Source organism: Falco punctatus (assembly GCF_963210335.1).
Source record: "Falco punctatus genome assembly, chromosome: 1".
Classification (NCBI taxonomy): domain Eukaryota; kingdom Metazoa; phylum Chordata; class Aves; order Falconiformes; family Falconidae; genus Falco; species Falco punctatus.
Genome location: NC_137580.1, coordinates 118,099,282 through 118,114,568, shown reverse-complemented (window position 1 = coordinate 118,114,568; position 15,287 = coordinate 118,099,282). Strand labels below are relative to the sequence as shown.

Genomic DNA, 15,287 nt, shown 5'->3' with positions numbered 1-15,287 from the left:
CTGGAAACGTTCACTCCTGCTGTTCTCACGTGCCAGGCAGATGTGCCTCAGCCCTGACTCTAGCTGCTGTGACTATAATTTACTTGTCCGTAGTGTGTCAGGTTACTGGAGTAACCACCATCCTTTGGTTTTCTTCACTAAATATTGACTTTCTCACAGAGGTGGCATCGCTGGCCAGGTCTGAGTGTTTTGGATCACCATGCAGTGGTGTTTCAGCCTGGTTTTGAATCCCTAAAAGTCTCCAGTGGAGCTAGAGACTGCCCGTAGCTAAAGACTTGTTTCTCTCAGTTGCCTTTGGTGGAACTTTTAGATGGAGTTTGCAGATGACAGGTTGAAAACTGCTGAGGTAGTGCTGTGATGTGACCCCCAGCTCCTCAAACCCAAGGGGTGTGACCTGGGCAGCTCTAGCTTTGCTACTGTGATGATGATAACCACGGGTGAGAAAAAGGCATACCTCTGGCTGAGTGGCTTTGTTTCCCGAAGCTCTGCAGTGGGTACAGCTGTGCTGGGAAGAGTGCTTTGTTGGATTAGCTAACATTATTGAGAAGGAGATGTGTCTGCTGGCACAGAAATTTTGTTGTCCCAGACTGCGTTTGCACAAGGGCTGGTAGTGTTGTAGGGTGATAACCCTGTCAGTGTGAAGGGTCCATGGTGCAGGTACAGCTCCCATCCAAGAGGCAGAAGGCACCAGTGCTGTGTTCTTGAAGCACAGGGTTGGAGGTGACGCTGCACAGCATGTTGAACTGGCTTTCCCAAAGGAGGAGAGGTGGTCTGAGCCTCAGGGGCGTGCTGGGCTTGGGGGCTCGCTTTTAAACAAACAAACCCTGTTAGGTTTACAGTGTCTAAACTTTGAAATATCAAAACTGTGGGCTGGAATGGTGCCACCTTCTTTTCTCTGAACCCACTCCCCTGGGGCAGGCATGGCTGGGCCTCCAGGAGGAAGGTTGGAGTGTCTGGGCAACCACATAATTTCTAAAATGTGAGTGTAAGGGACTGTTCTGTTTTTCCCAGTGGGGATCAAACAGTAAACCAAGCAAAGACAGACCTGTGGGTGGAACAGTAAGTGAGGTCTCTGAGGCAGCAGCAGCTGTTCCACAGATTGGATGGTGTGGTTATTGGAGATGAGGTTTCAGGACAGGGTTGGTCTTAGTCTAGTGAATAGTTCATCCCAAACTACTCAGCCTTTTCTTTGCCAGATTGCTGTTGCTTTTGGTTGCTGAGGTTGCACATTAATCTCCCTGCTCCTGCTCTAAGTCTGCCCTACAGGCCATCTGTGTTTGGGACTGTCCACCTTCTGCTCTGTCTCCCACCTCCCTGTGGTGTCCTGATGGCTTCTGAAGCCCCAGCTCCCTGCCTGCCTTCAGGGAGAACAGCTCCTCTCCATGGTCTCTCCTTGCTCTACAGGCAGGAACTCCAACTTGTTTTCTTCTCCTTCAGCATAATGCCCTTCTGGAAGAGAAGGCTGAGAAGGGGAATGGTGGTTTGAGAAGAAAACGTGCCAGACTAGCGATTTGAGGTCTTGGCTACAATCTCAGTGACACCTGCTTGCAGCTCTGTGGCGCGGCACCATGCTGTGTGCGGGCATCAGGAGTGCTGCCCTGCAGCTGGCTGGATTGCAAAGCCCGTGTCTCTGGTTATTTGGTGGTGCTGCTGTCCCTCTCCTGTGCTTCCCTAAGAGCAGCATCAGTGCAGCAGACAAATCATCCTTGGAAGGACATTCAGCAGTAGGAAATAGCTTTATGGTGACGGCAAGCCAAAAGTTGTCGTCTGTTCTAAAAAGTTGTGTTTCACTAGCAATGGCTCCGGAAGCTGCTAATTAGATGCAGAGAAAATTGGTATGGGGGCCTCCCCCAGCTGCTCCTCCATCCTTCACCACCACTATCCAGATTTCTACTACCACGGCTGCAAATTTCCAGCGCAGTCAGGTATCTTCCTACCCCGCTCCTGGAAGGGCCAAGTCCTGTTTTCAGCTGCCCTGACCAGGCTGCACCCCTTGTGGCTTGTCAGCCCCTTCTGCTGTGGACAGATTCAAATCCTCCTTGTTCTATAAGCACGCAATGTGAAATGTTGCTCTTTCCCCCCGCGCTGGAGTCTTTCTGTGGCTGATGGCAGCACCTGCTGTGCTAAAGCAGCCTGGCGCCTCTGGGCGTTCATACTGCTCACCTCTCAGCCTACGCAGCCTGCATCCCCTCAAATCCTGTTCTGAGCTCCTTCCTCTGGCTTCTTCTAGCTTGTCATGCCTTTGCACAGGGAGCAGTCTTTGGTTCCTTGAAGCATGGTTTTGCTTAGCCTTCTGCTTTCTCCCCCCTTGGCACATGTGGCACCGCTGCTGCGGAGCCCACCCACACCTGCTGTCCTGGGACCCCCTGAGCTGCCCAAGCACAGCCTGTTTGCTTCCTGCCTATGTTTCTTACCACTGCAGGAAAATAATTCCTGAGTGCTGAAATATCATGGAAATTACTTTTGATCTGCCGGTGGAGGCACTGTTTTCTTTCATTTTTCCTTTTGATGTGTTTTGACCTTACCAGGCAGCGTATGGATCCTGGCAGCTGCAGCGAGGGTACCTAGCTGCTCCAGCGGGAAGGGCTGACAGACCCCCAGGCCTTTTTGCATCCCTTACCCTTTCTGCCATAGAGGCCCTCTTCCTAGAGCCATCAGGAGGAGGTGGGGGAGGAAGTAGGAAAGAGGAATCCAACTTGGAGGATTTGTATTCAGACCTTTCTTATTTTTGCCCCTCGAAAATATTGTATTGCGTTTCCTGAATCTTTATAATAAAGACAGTCCTCTTTTTCATGTGGTACCTTCCTCTCTTAGGTCCTTCTAGAGATGTGAAATCCATTTGCTCTGGGTCAGCTGGTGTTGTGCTCTTCCTCTCACTGAAGAAAAAAAACCCTATTCATTTTCTTGAGGATTTATTGGCATATGAGGTCAACACTCTTCCAGGTGGGAAAAGAGAACAGCCCAATTTTGTCCAGTGCCAGCTCTGTCTGCAAATTCACAATTGCAAGGCCAGTTCGTACATTAACTCCTCACCTCCTTGGCAGGTTTCTCTTCTGGGCTCTTCTTCCTTGAAGAAGTAGCTGCCCTGGCTGGCATTTCCCTGCAGCACCACCAGCTCCCTGCAATGCTGCCTGGTTCAGCTTCCAGTTCTACCCAGGGGCCTTCGACTTTGCTTCTGGTTTCTCATTTTCTCTTTAATCTGTTTTCACTTGGTCTGTGGCAGTTTGTAAGTGACTTGTGAATAATCTCCTGGGCTGCTTCACTCAGCAGAGAGCCCTGATCCCTTCTCAGGATGTGCTCCAGTGCCGTCACTCCTGCTTTCATCCCGGAGGCTTCAGAGTAAGTGCAGTTCTCCAGCCCCCTTTAGTATTTGCCCTCCAGCATCACCGTGTGGTGTTATCCCAGCTGCTCCAGGGGGTTGTGCATCTTGTGGAGGACATCACAAATCCGAGGAACAGGACTGCCTTTGGCACATCAAAGCAACCGTAGAGAAGCCCCACTTTATTTTGGTGAAAAGGTTTTCTTGGGAAGTTCACCCAGCAACTGGGGGGTTTCTTTCTGTCCTGAGGTTTTTCCCTGGCACTGGTGATAGCTCACACGAAAAAAAAAAGTGTTTTAAAAGATCTTTGGCATATTTGTTTTTTTTCCAGACTGGTGTAAAAATACATAAATGAAAAAGAGCCCAAACTGGAATGAAAGCTGGGGAGTGTTCTCCCTGTTGGAGCAGAACGCTCTGCTTTTGACTTAAATACTGTGTTGTAAGACCTGGTGTGGGTTTTATTAGCCAGGGTACTTACAACGGCCTCTTGAAGGCTAGGAAAGCTGCTTGTTTGAAGAGTTCACAAGATAAAGAAGTGACTATTTAAAATAGCCAGCCTTTAATCTGTTAGGTGGTACCTGTGCGGGTCAGGACCCCAAGCACGGCAGTGATGTCCTCAGCCTGCTGGCAGCTGGCAGGAGCCCCCTGCCTCCCACTCCTCTCCCCTTCGGCTCTGCTAGCCCTGGGGCTTTCTGCCCTGCAGCAGCGAGTGCCTTCAGCATTTGGGGTTCAGTATTAGCAGAAGCTGCCCATTTCTTTTCTGTTGGTTCAGCTGGCTGAAAAATACACCATCCAGAGATGACTGGAGTGGTTTGTGCTTTGGTTGACTGTTCAGCTTCTTGTTGTGGCCCCGTACAATCTTCTTTTAATTGTATTAATTTTCTGTCAGAAATAGTTATAGCCAGAAGAGTAATCCAGCAGAGGGCATTTTTGTCCACAGTCGTCATGTTTGGTTTTCCCCCTCCCCAAAAGATTTAGTGATTTTCAGCCATGTACCAGAGTTTTCTCTACCTTCTGATACCTACTGTATAACAGCCTAGCTGATGTAGTCCTGCTCTGCAGTGTTGCCTGGTCTAGTTTCCAGTTCCAGCCAATGTCCTCAGGTATTGTTGCTGGTTTCTTGTTTTCTCTTCAGTCTGGCAATATTTTTGGCCAGACTACAGGTGGTCCTCCTCTTCTTCTGCTCTAAACGTGTCCTAAGAAAATCAGAAACAATTTCAAGATCAGTTGGGTAACCAGAGAAGCTGGCTGAGGCACTGCACAGAGATACAGAAAGTTCAGCAGGGCGTCGAGCCTGTGAGGTGTCTGTGTCGGATCCCTGTTCTTCCTGGAGAAGCCAGGAAGCTGTGGAGCCATTTCTTGTTCAGAGCACAGTGCTTCTTTTCCATCATTTTGCCTCGTAGTCGGTGCTCTCATCCATAGCTTTAAAACAGATGTTCATGTCTTTGGCTTTCGCAGGATTTCTCTGATGGCAGTCTCACAGCTGAAATAGGTTGCTAGTATCAGATACTCCTGAGAACAGAAAATTTGACATTTATTTCTACCTCCATAATCTCTCCATCCTTACCTGGATGCCTCATAGCTCATAAAACCCCACCAAACTGACACTAAGCTCAGTCAAGGGGGCAGTTTCTCTGTCCTTTGGGTTTCTCATATGACTTCCGGAGAGAAGCCTTGGGGCTTTTTGCAAGTTGGCTTCATGGCAAATCATCATATCCGCTGTTCACACAATTAGGTACCCTCTCCCAAGTTGACTCCTTATGGTTTATTGAGGAGAGTTTTCTGTTTTGCTCATCCATTAGGGTAGCTGACTGAGAGTTGGGGAAGCCAGTCCTGCTGGTAGTAAGTACGTTGGGAAAGGAGTGAGTAAGGGCGAGAAGGAAATGGTGGGAGAGAGCGAAAACCTTGTTATTGCAGGTAGGAAACTAGCTGTGATCAGTGGAAGACCTGACATACTTGTGTCGGCAGTAAATGTGTTTCAGATGGGTAGATAAATATTCTTGTCCTCAACAGCAAGTGGGCCAACCCTCTTTCTCCTGCGGTTGGGTGCCCTGGGTCCCTGCCATCCCCTGGGAGCACCAGGTCACCGTGGCACTGCCGAGCCCCGCTGCGCTGCCTGCCGGGGGCTGCCAGCCCTGTGCGCAGCATGGCTCCGCCTGGTCTTGTAGCCCAAGGGGTTGGTGTTCAGTTTGGTGTTTACAGGTTTTTTTTTTTTTCTTTTCTTTCCTTTTCTTTTTTGGACTGGTCGCTACCCGCTGCAGCTGAATCTCTTTGTGTGTGTGTTGGGGCTGGGTGATGTCTCTTCTGTTTTGGGTCTGGTTTCTGGCATCTGTCTGGTTTTAGGTTTGAGCATGGTCTGGTCCGCAGCATAGGCTGTCCCTTTGCTGTTGATGCTGCCCAGGGCACAGCTTTCGGAGCTCTTCTTCCTGCTATCAGGAGGCTTTGTCCTAACCTCTGTTTGTATTAAAAGGGCTGGAGAATTTCCTCCTGGAGGATTTGATGCAGTTTTAAGTTTGAGGCCAACAAGGAACCATTAACAAAGAAACTTTCCACAAGCTCTACTACAAACGCCACTTTTTATATATGTGGCTAGTTTGGCCATATCAGTGCCTGCATGCAGTAGAGCGACCAGGCGGGAAGGTCTGAGAACTGAAGCTGTCAGAACTGTTCATCCCTGTCTTAAATGGTGTCTTCAGGCTGTTGCCTCACCTTGTGTCTTCCTTCCCTGCCACCTCCCGTGTTCTTTGGGGAGTCTGTCTGTGGTAGCTGCTGCAGTGTCTTGCGTTCTGCCTTGGACTTAGGTAGCAGGTTGCCATGATGGCTCGTGTGCTGTTTGGATGGTGGCTGCTGTTTACTTCAGTCACCTTTTGCTGTTTTGTTCTTGTTTTGCTGGTGAACACTGGTTCCTTAGGTGGTGAATTGGGACCACTGGTCTGCAGCAGACTCCCTAGTGCACCAGCTAAGCAAAGCCATCTTTTCCAGCCTGGGCTGACCCCAGCCCAGCGCTGTGTGGCATGCTGCCCCGACAGCTTACCCTCCTCTTGAATTTGCCAGTCTCTGGTCTCCAGCACTTTTGTATGAGACCTCCCAGTCTTGCATCATGTCCTTAACTTTGCTCCCTGAAGCAGTGTTTGTTGGGGACGTGGTGCTGGCTTCTCACGGTGTCCTTTGGCTCCCGTGTCTGCCTGGATGCTCTGCCTTATAGCTGACCCACTGCCCACCCTCTGGGTCCTCTGCGTGCCTTTTCCATTTCTCCCTGGGGAGACGGTGTTTGGGAAAAGGAGGAGTCTTTTGAGTTCAGTGTTGTTTTGTGCTGCAATTAAAATTGCCTCCTCCATAGCATGTATTAGATGCTTTCCAGAGTTAGAGTAGTAACAGCAGAGAAGGGGGATGTCAGAGGTGGGAGGAGATCCTTCCAGGGGAGGTTGTGGAGTTTGAGGAGCATGCTGCAGGGATGGCTGTGACAGGGTTATGCACGTGCAAGAGGAATGCAGAATGGGGCTGGGAAGATGCCTGGATGACCAGGCAAGAGGCTTCTTGGAGACAGACACAGAGTTGGCACAGAAGGGAGATGCGAGTTACAGTGTGGAGAAAAGCTCCTTTTGGTATTGCTCCTCACCAAAGAGGTGAACTTTTCAGAGCAGTCGTAGCATCTCGATGAGAGACTGAAACAGTTCCTCATAGGTCCCACCATGGTGGCTTGGGCATCCATTGTCTTCTGTCGAGGTCAGAGCAGTGGCGTTACCCTTTCACGCAGTGCTGGTGCTGTGCCATCTAGAAGGGAGACAGTTAATCTGCTCAGCCTTTGGTATCTCAGCAGGGGTTGCAGAGTTTTACGTGGTGTAGATGCAAGACAAAGAAATAATCAAACTCATCAGGCTTTCTTCAGTGGTATGTCTGAACTTCTGTGGAACAGACTTGAACCAGTGACCTAGAGGTGAAGTGTTTCAGTTTCATGACTAGTCCGTTGAGCCAATCTTCTTGTTCTGTTTGTAACTACAAAATCCCATCCTCCCAGTGGCATCGCAGGGTGTGGGTGTGACAGATTGGGGTTGTGCTGGGCAAGTCTCTTGCCAGCTTTGCTGAGCACTCTAGAATTCACTGGGAGGGAAAAGGGCAATTTGAACATGACAGTTACTGGTCTAGGCCAAACTAGAGCTACTAGAACTTAAGAATGAGTGGTGAAATACCAAAATATCAGGATACACTAAAGGTAAGGAAAATTATAGTGTTGATACTGTCCTCATTTTGTGTGGGTCATCACAAAATAGTCTTAAGGTCCATAATCGAGCACTGTTTCTCATGGTGCTGTATGAATGGCCAACCTTGGAAGTACCTTCAGATACTTAGCCTTGTGCTTGCCGATGTGTGTGGTCTTGATGCCACCAGTTCACAGGGCAGTAGTGGCAGTGGGAGTGAGTACTCGTATCTAGCAGATTTTTCCCACAACCTTGAATAAGTTTTTGGATAGCCAAATAGTTTTTCTCCTCAAGAAGGGTCCAGGCTACCTCTGTTGCTTTGGACTTCTTGCCAAATTATTTTTTTTCTTGGTTTTTTTTTTTTTTTAAATGATTTGTCAACATGAGTCACCCCTTCAGGATCACGATTTCCTTACCTGTGATTCAGGGAATGCATTAATTAGTGCGAGTTGTTAAATATGTCTGTAAAATCACGTGAAAAACTGTGGATGGTCTTCTCCATCCCTCATTTAACAAGCTTCATGTTTGAATGTGTAGTTTTCAATTTTCAAACTTGCATTGTTCTTTCAAGCCCAAATGAGACTTTTCTTTATATGTAGTCTATATATAAAGTATAGTGTGTGTATATATATTATTATATACACATAGTGTGTATATGTGTGTGTATATATATATAGTCTTTTACACAATGCTAATGTTCCCTAGACCAGTACGAGGTAAAGAATTGTTAGTTTAATGAGAAGAGCTCACGCGACTGTTGGCCACCACTAGCACTACGAGAGCAATGTCTTCCCTTGGTTATGTGATGGTCCCTTTTCACCATGCCAGCCATGGTGGAAGGAACCTTTTTGTCTTTTGTGCTTGTCTTCAAAATTTTAAACATAACGTTCCTTGGTTAAATTTCAAAAGAGCCTTCGATCCCTGTCCAACATGGCTAAGAATTGTGTGGGAATTTGTTTTGAAACGAAAGTCTGAATATGTTGATTATGTAGCTTTCAATGAAACTTCTGCTCTTTAATTTCAATCTAACATTTAGTCTGAAAATGTTGATGCTCATGAGAGGAATGGGGATTTTATAGTCTGAATTAAATGGCTTTAGGGGTTTTCAGTTATATTTCTTGTTTGAGAACCCAGGTTAATTCTCTAGAGTGTGTTTGAGCATGCCTTGGGGATTGCCTGCTCAGCCTTGGGTTTGGGGTCCCTGGCATGTTTCTGCAGAAGTGGGTCTGAGGATACAGTAATGGCATGTAAGTGATAAAGTCTCTGCCACTCTTCCTCTTTCAGAGAATTCGGTCGACAGTGGATGAAAAAGAACAGAAGCAGCTTCTGATGGACCTTGATGTAGTAATGAGAAGCAGTGACTGCCCGTATATTGTTCAGTTTTATGGCGCACTCTTCAGAGAGGTGGGCACTCCAAACTTGCTTCATTTATAGCAGAGTTTGTTTTTTACCTTTTTTTCCTTTGCAGTTTCCAACTTGCAGTAAGGAGGAGAAAGTCAATTTATGTTAGGTTTCTTAGCTCTCCACTTTTAATCAAGGGTACTTAACCAGGAGACGCAGACAAGTGGGTGCTGCTGAGCACACACATGCTATTCCCATTCGTTGTTATGTCCCTCTGCATGTTTCAGTCTCCTTCTTTCCTGCGTTTCTTCTCTGTGATGAGCTCTGGTCCCTGGCTCCCCCAGACAGAGTGCGTGCTGCCAGGCTGGGCGCAGCTCTGCAGCATGGCACTTGGACACAAATGTGGTTCATGCCAGTGACTGTCAGATGTGACCATGTGGAGGACCTGTGTCCTTGTCACGGAGGTGGCTGCTGTGATAGTAGTCCCAGCTCCCTACAAGGTTATCTGATGTATGTATGTATGTATGTACCAGGGCTGTGTCAGAGGCTCCCAATTGACACGCACCTCTCTTGAAGTGGTTTCTACCTGCAGATATGTAAACAAACAAGGGCAACTGTGCTGGGTCAAATCAAAACTCCCAGCGGGTTGTTCTGTGTCTGGCAACGGCCCGTGGGATCTGCTTACAGAAGCATGTGTGATACTTCGCCGTAGCCTTCAGTTGTGTGCAGCTGGGTGTCTTGTGAGCTAGATGTGGCATCTTTGTGCTCAGTGATTCTTACTGGATTTCTTTTCCATTAAAGTATTCAGTTTCCCGAATACATGTATGGTTTTTGCATCCATGGTGCTCCCTGAGAGGCATTTGCCTTGGTTGTCCAGCCCTCATTTGAAGGCAAATCACCTTGACTAATTTTGAATTTTCACCCTGCTGGTTTTTTGAGTGGTGCCTCTATTGCTTCCCCTAGTTTTTGTATTTGAGGAGGCAGTAAACAGTTGATATTCATCCATCCTCTCCAGGCCACTTAGGATTTTATGGGCAGTGCCTTATTCCCCCTCTGTTGTGTGTTACCCAGCCTGAAAACTGCCAGCCTGTGTCATACATGGAACCCCTTCCAGACCTGTGATCATCTTTCTTGGCAGTCTTGGCATTTTCAGGTTCTGCTCTGTCGTTTTGGGAGAGACCAAACCTGCATGACTGTTCTTGAAAGGAGCAGTACCTGCTATAGCTCGCCTAGGGGCTGGAATTTTCTGTCCTTTTACGCACACAGGTAGCGTGTGCTGTGGAGTGGGTTCTTCAGCATGATGCTTCCATGAGTGCTTCCCAAGTGAAAACAGAATTAAGAGCGTTGAAAGCTATGTCAGCTGACCACTGTTAATCCTGACATACTTCAGCTGTTCGTGGCCAGGAATATGGTGTTAATCACTGCATGTTTATGACTGTTTTAGCGTCCACTCACTGTAATTTAAGGTAGGTATTATGCTGCAGGGCCGCAGAAGGTATCCCTCTATCTCCTTGTGCTTTACTCGGGCACTTCCATTCCTATCTAACCTTGAAGGACCGGTAAAAACAGCTGGGAAGCTGGCCTCCTGCATGCAGCCCGGACAGTCTTACACAGTGGTTGGAGCCCACAGACAGTCACTAGGCTGAGCTGAGTCTGTTCAGTACAGACAGAACAGTGCTGTTGAGCAGCACTACTTGCAAGCATTTGGTCCATTTGCAAGAAAAGAGTTTTGGAGAAGATGGATGTCAAAACCTGACTGCTGCATCTCCTTCTCCAGAGAACAGTCACTCCTGCAGCTCTCCCACAGGTGTGGATTATTCTTCCTCTTCTAATTGCGTTGGTGTTGAAGCTGACACAGTGTAGGGTGCTAGACATGTAGCCTTGCCTGTTTTCCACTATTTCAGCACAAATCCAGTAAATCTGCTCAAGGGAAGAAGGAAAATAGAGACCTACTGGCAGCTACTTGTCTTTGCATATTATCAGGCATAGCAGCTTGTGCAGTCTTTTGGGGCTTTATCCAGGAACTGTTAGAGAAATAAGGTCAATGTTGTAGTTAAAGCCCCAAACTGGGACTAAATATTCAGTTCCTCCTTCTAGAGGGACTGCCTCTGTGGTTTTGCCAGGTCACTCCCCTGACTTTAAATCTCAGTCTCTAAAATAAGGATAATAATCCTCCTTTTCCCCATGCTCTGCTTATTCTTATCTGTTTAAACACAAAACCATTTTGGGCCAGGAGGCATTGTCCATGTTCACACAGTACAAGCTCCTTCCAAGTGTGGAGCCTCAGCTTTGGCTGAAATTTTCCAGCTTTGCTGAAATACAAGTGATAAGTCTGTCAACTGGTGTGAAGAAAAGTCTCTGGGCAAGACAGTGTCTTGCCAGATGCTGATGAGCAACGTGTTCAGAGCTGTTCAAGCCTGTAACCCCTCTGCAGCTCTAGGCACATCCGAGGATGTAAGTATAAATACATAAATAGTACAAAACCCTACTTTGATCAGCACCCAAATGTCAGCCTGGCTTCTGCTGCGCTATTTTGTCATGTCCAAAATCCTGTCCTTCTGCAGCCAAGCAGGGCTCCTTCCGTACCCGTCTGGGAAAGGTTTCAGTGAGGTCACTCTGGGTTATATCGTGTTGGCCCCTTGAATCCCCTTCCTCCCACCCTCAGCATCCATGGTACTTGCTTCTGAGGTGAAAGCAACCTTCCCCACTCCTTGGTCCCTTGCTGCCAAGGTGATGTTCCAAGTCAAGTACCTCAGAGGTATACAGGGTGATCTGGTATGCTTGGATAAGGTTTTCTGTGTTGTCATATTAACTACATGTTCTAATATTAATTACATCTTGTAATGCTAGGAAACTATGACAGCAGAGAAGCACAGAAAGGGAAAATAATTTCACCAGTACATTTGAACCTGTCTCCTCCCCACCCCCCACTTAGCAGATCTGTTTCCAAATAACTGTGAACAATCCAGGTCAATGCTGCACCATCCCCAAATATTACACAAATACTTCTCCCTATATGTATTCGGTCTCACTTGTTCAGCAAGCATTTTCTGATAGCGAAATTCTTCTCTGGAACTGCTCCTGCTTCTCCCTCAGCGGGCAGCATCTTAACACATGTTGTTCTTCAACCATATGGGCCATTCTTCTGTTATTATATATGTCTGTGTATGTAATGTAACGTGCAAGAATGCAAAACCTACAGGTTGATAGCCGAGTGTGGGACTTCGCTTGAGTTTATGGGCACTCATTAAATGAGATTAAATTACCTCTTTAATGAAGCAGAAACAAAGCTGAAAAGGTAGAAGACAGTGTTTCAGCCTTTGCATGGAGTTAGAGGCTTCAATGCAGTGATGCCAGATAGTGCATGTGCTGGTCAGGTCCTCCACGGGTCACTGCTCTGCTTGCTCCTGCTGTTGTTGGTGGTGCTGTGGCCTTCATGCCGCTGTGTTGCACCTCTCCATGATGTACTGCATCCTTCATCCTTCTAGTGCAGCTGTTGAGGGGATTGCCCTATTACTTGGTTCTCTATCTATCCTAGGCAGAAAAAACCCCAAACATTGTTTTTTCAGTAACAGAAAGAATCCCTGAGCACTGACATGGTAATGTTTGGCACTTAACATGGTTTTCATGTCCACAGCCTGACTTCTTAACAAAATAGAGAAGAAAGTTGCATTTAGTAAAGGCTGGAGAATGAAGAGAATCAGAAGGAGAAAGGCCTGGAGGAAAGTGCAGAAGGGACAGTTATACCACTGGCTGTGCTCCTGGTTACGCTGGGTATAGAAGGGATTTGGTGGCCGATGAGTTACAAAATCATTGAATTGTAGAATGGGTTGGAAGGAACCTTTGAAGATTGTTGAGTCCAGTCCCCTGGCTGCCATAAGCAGGGGCATCTTTCACTGGGTCAGACTGCCCAAAGCCCCAGCCAGCCAGACCTCGAACGCTGCCAGGGATGGGGTGTCTGCAAATGACCTACACAGCCTGTTCCAGTGTCTCAGCATCTTGTAAGAGGTGTCTTTTTTATGTCCAAGCGAAGATCTACATTCTTTCACTTTAAAGCCATTACCCATTGTCCTGTCACTACAGGTTCTGGTAAAAGTCTGTCCCCATCTTTCGTATGAGCCCCCTTTAAGTACTGAAAGGCTGCAGTAAAGTCTCCTTGGAGCCTTCTCTCCTTGGGGCTGAGCAACCCCGGCTCTCTCAGCCTGTCCTCACAGGAGAGGTGTTCCATCGCTCTGATTGTTTTGGCGTCCCTCCTCTGCACCCGCTTCAGCAGGTCCATGTCCTTCTTGTGCTGGGGGCCCTAGAGCTGATGCAGGGCTCCAGGTGGGGTCTCACCAGAGCAGAGCAGAGGGGGAGATTTACCTCCCTTGACCTGCTGGCCACGCTTTTTCTTTCATGCAGCCCCAGATGGGGTTGGCTGCCTGGCCTGCAAGCACACGTTACCAGCTCATGTCCAGTTCTTCATCCACCAATATCCCAATGTCCTTCTCCTCAGGGCTGCTTTTAATCCCTTCATCCCCCAGTCCTTATTTATACTGATGAGTGCCTTGATCCAGGTGCAGAATCTTTCACTTGGCCTCGCTGAACTTCATGAGGTTCACACTGGCCCCACGAGGCGAACTGGTTTCTCCATGCTGCACCAGTGAGGGCCTGGGCTGCTGCAGGTGTACACAGCTTCCCCCATCAGTCAGAGATGCTGTACTGAAGAGGAGCCGGTCACTTGTGTCTGTTGGTTTCCTCTCAAAGCAGTACGTGCTAGGTGGAGGAGGTAAAAAAGATGCTTGCTAGGGGTTCTGCAAAGATTTCACTTGAGTCGCTTTCTTCTAGCGAGAGGAGTGTTGGCTGAGCCATGGGATGGCACTGGGCAGCCCTGAGACTTTTACCCTGAGTGTTGCTGTTCAGGTTTTTAGGTCTGAGAAAAAAAAATAAGCTTCTATTCTTGCATGTCTGCTGGAAGCTTTACAGCTCATCTAGTTTGAGACAGTACCTGTAAGGCTGGGAATGTTTCATTTGTTATTGTGACCACACTAATTGCTCTTTCAAAGTAACTGTTCCTGTTCCTGTTCTTCTCCAGAGGGAGAGAGGAAAAAAGCCTTGTCTGACTTGGGATCTCAGCAGTGACTCCTACACAGTGCGAGTGTAGCCAAGCCAAGTTTAAAACAAGAAGCTCAATAGTTGATAAAATTTATTCAATGAAAAATTCATCGCCAGTTGCAAAACATGCCCGGGAAGCCAGATAAATTAGCCCGTGGGGAGCTTCTGCTTGTAGGAGAGAAGAGCTAGTACGGATGTGTCAGCAGCATGGAGCTGCTGGTGGTGTGGATTGTGGCTGTATCCTTGGCCAGTTGACACAAGGTGTTTGCTGTCTTTGCTGTTAACGCACAGCACCCCGTTCCTGTGGAACTCCTTGGCTGTGCTGGCATTACTCAAGGCATCTGTCCCCACGATCAGTCCCCAGTCCACAGGACAAGTATCTTGCGCCACACAAGGGTATGTGAGGGTGATGACATTCTGCGTTCTCTCTCACTAGCACAGCTGCAGCTTGCACAAAAAGTTGGCCGCTCCCTGCAGTGCACTCGTGTAGTAAGCCTTCAGTGTTAGAAGTATTAGATTCCACAGAGACACGGAACGGTGGATGTTGGAAGGGACCTCTGGAGGTCACCTTCTCCAACTCCCATGCTCAAGCAGGGCCAGCTGAGGCCACTTGCCCAGGACCATATCCAAGTAGCTTTTGAACATTTGGGTGTGCAGACCCCACAGCCTCCCTGGGCAACCTGTGCCAGTGCCCTGACATTCAGAGGGAACGTCCTGTGTGTCAGTTTGTGCCCATTGCCTGTGGTCCTGTCACTGGGCACCACTGACAAGAGCCTGGTGTTGTCCTCTATGTGCCCTCCCATCAGGTATTTATATACATTACTGGGATCCCCCTGAGCCTGCTCTTCTCCAGCCTCGACAGTCCCAGCTCTCTCAGCCTTTCCTTCAGTCCCTCAGTCATCTTAGTGGCCCTTTAGTAGAGTCTCTCCAGTATGATGCCTCTCTTGTACTGGGGAGCTCAGAACTGGACCCAGCATTCCAGGTGTGGGCTCACCAGGAAGGATCTCCTCCTTGCCCTGCTGGCAGTGCTTTGCCTGATGCAGCCCAGGGTGCTGGTAGCCGTCTTTGCAGCAAGGGCATGTTGCTGGCTCATGTTCAACTCGGTGGCCCCAGCTGGGTGGCATCTTTGTGACATGCTCGGTTGTTTACCGGGAACTTGGGACTCGGCACAGAGCAGTGGAGGCATCCCAGTTGCTGCTTCAGCTGTTTCTGTGTATGTCCTGGAGATGGACAGCGATATTTTGAGTTAAATGCGCAGGGTATTCCTGGACATTTTTTGGAATGCCTACAAGGTGTGCACGAGCATCTCATAATTCAATACCCAATAAGGACTA

General features: G+C 48.1%; 1 protein-coding gene across 2 annotated transcripts in view; it reads left to right on the top strand.

Moving 5' to 3' along the window:
• MAP2K4 (mitogen-activated protein kinase kinase 4) overlaps positions 1-15,287 on the top strand; it is a 90,380-nt gene that overhangs the window by 53,285 nt on the left and 21,808 nt on the right. For both annotated transcript variants that reach the window (XM_080401433.1, XM_080401434.1), the window contains exon 4: positions 8,803-8,922. In XM_080401433.1, the coding sequence (XP_080257559.1) occupies positions 8,803-8,922 (120 nt within the window). The remainder of the gene's footprint in view (positions 1-8,802; positions 8,923-15,287) is intronic.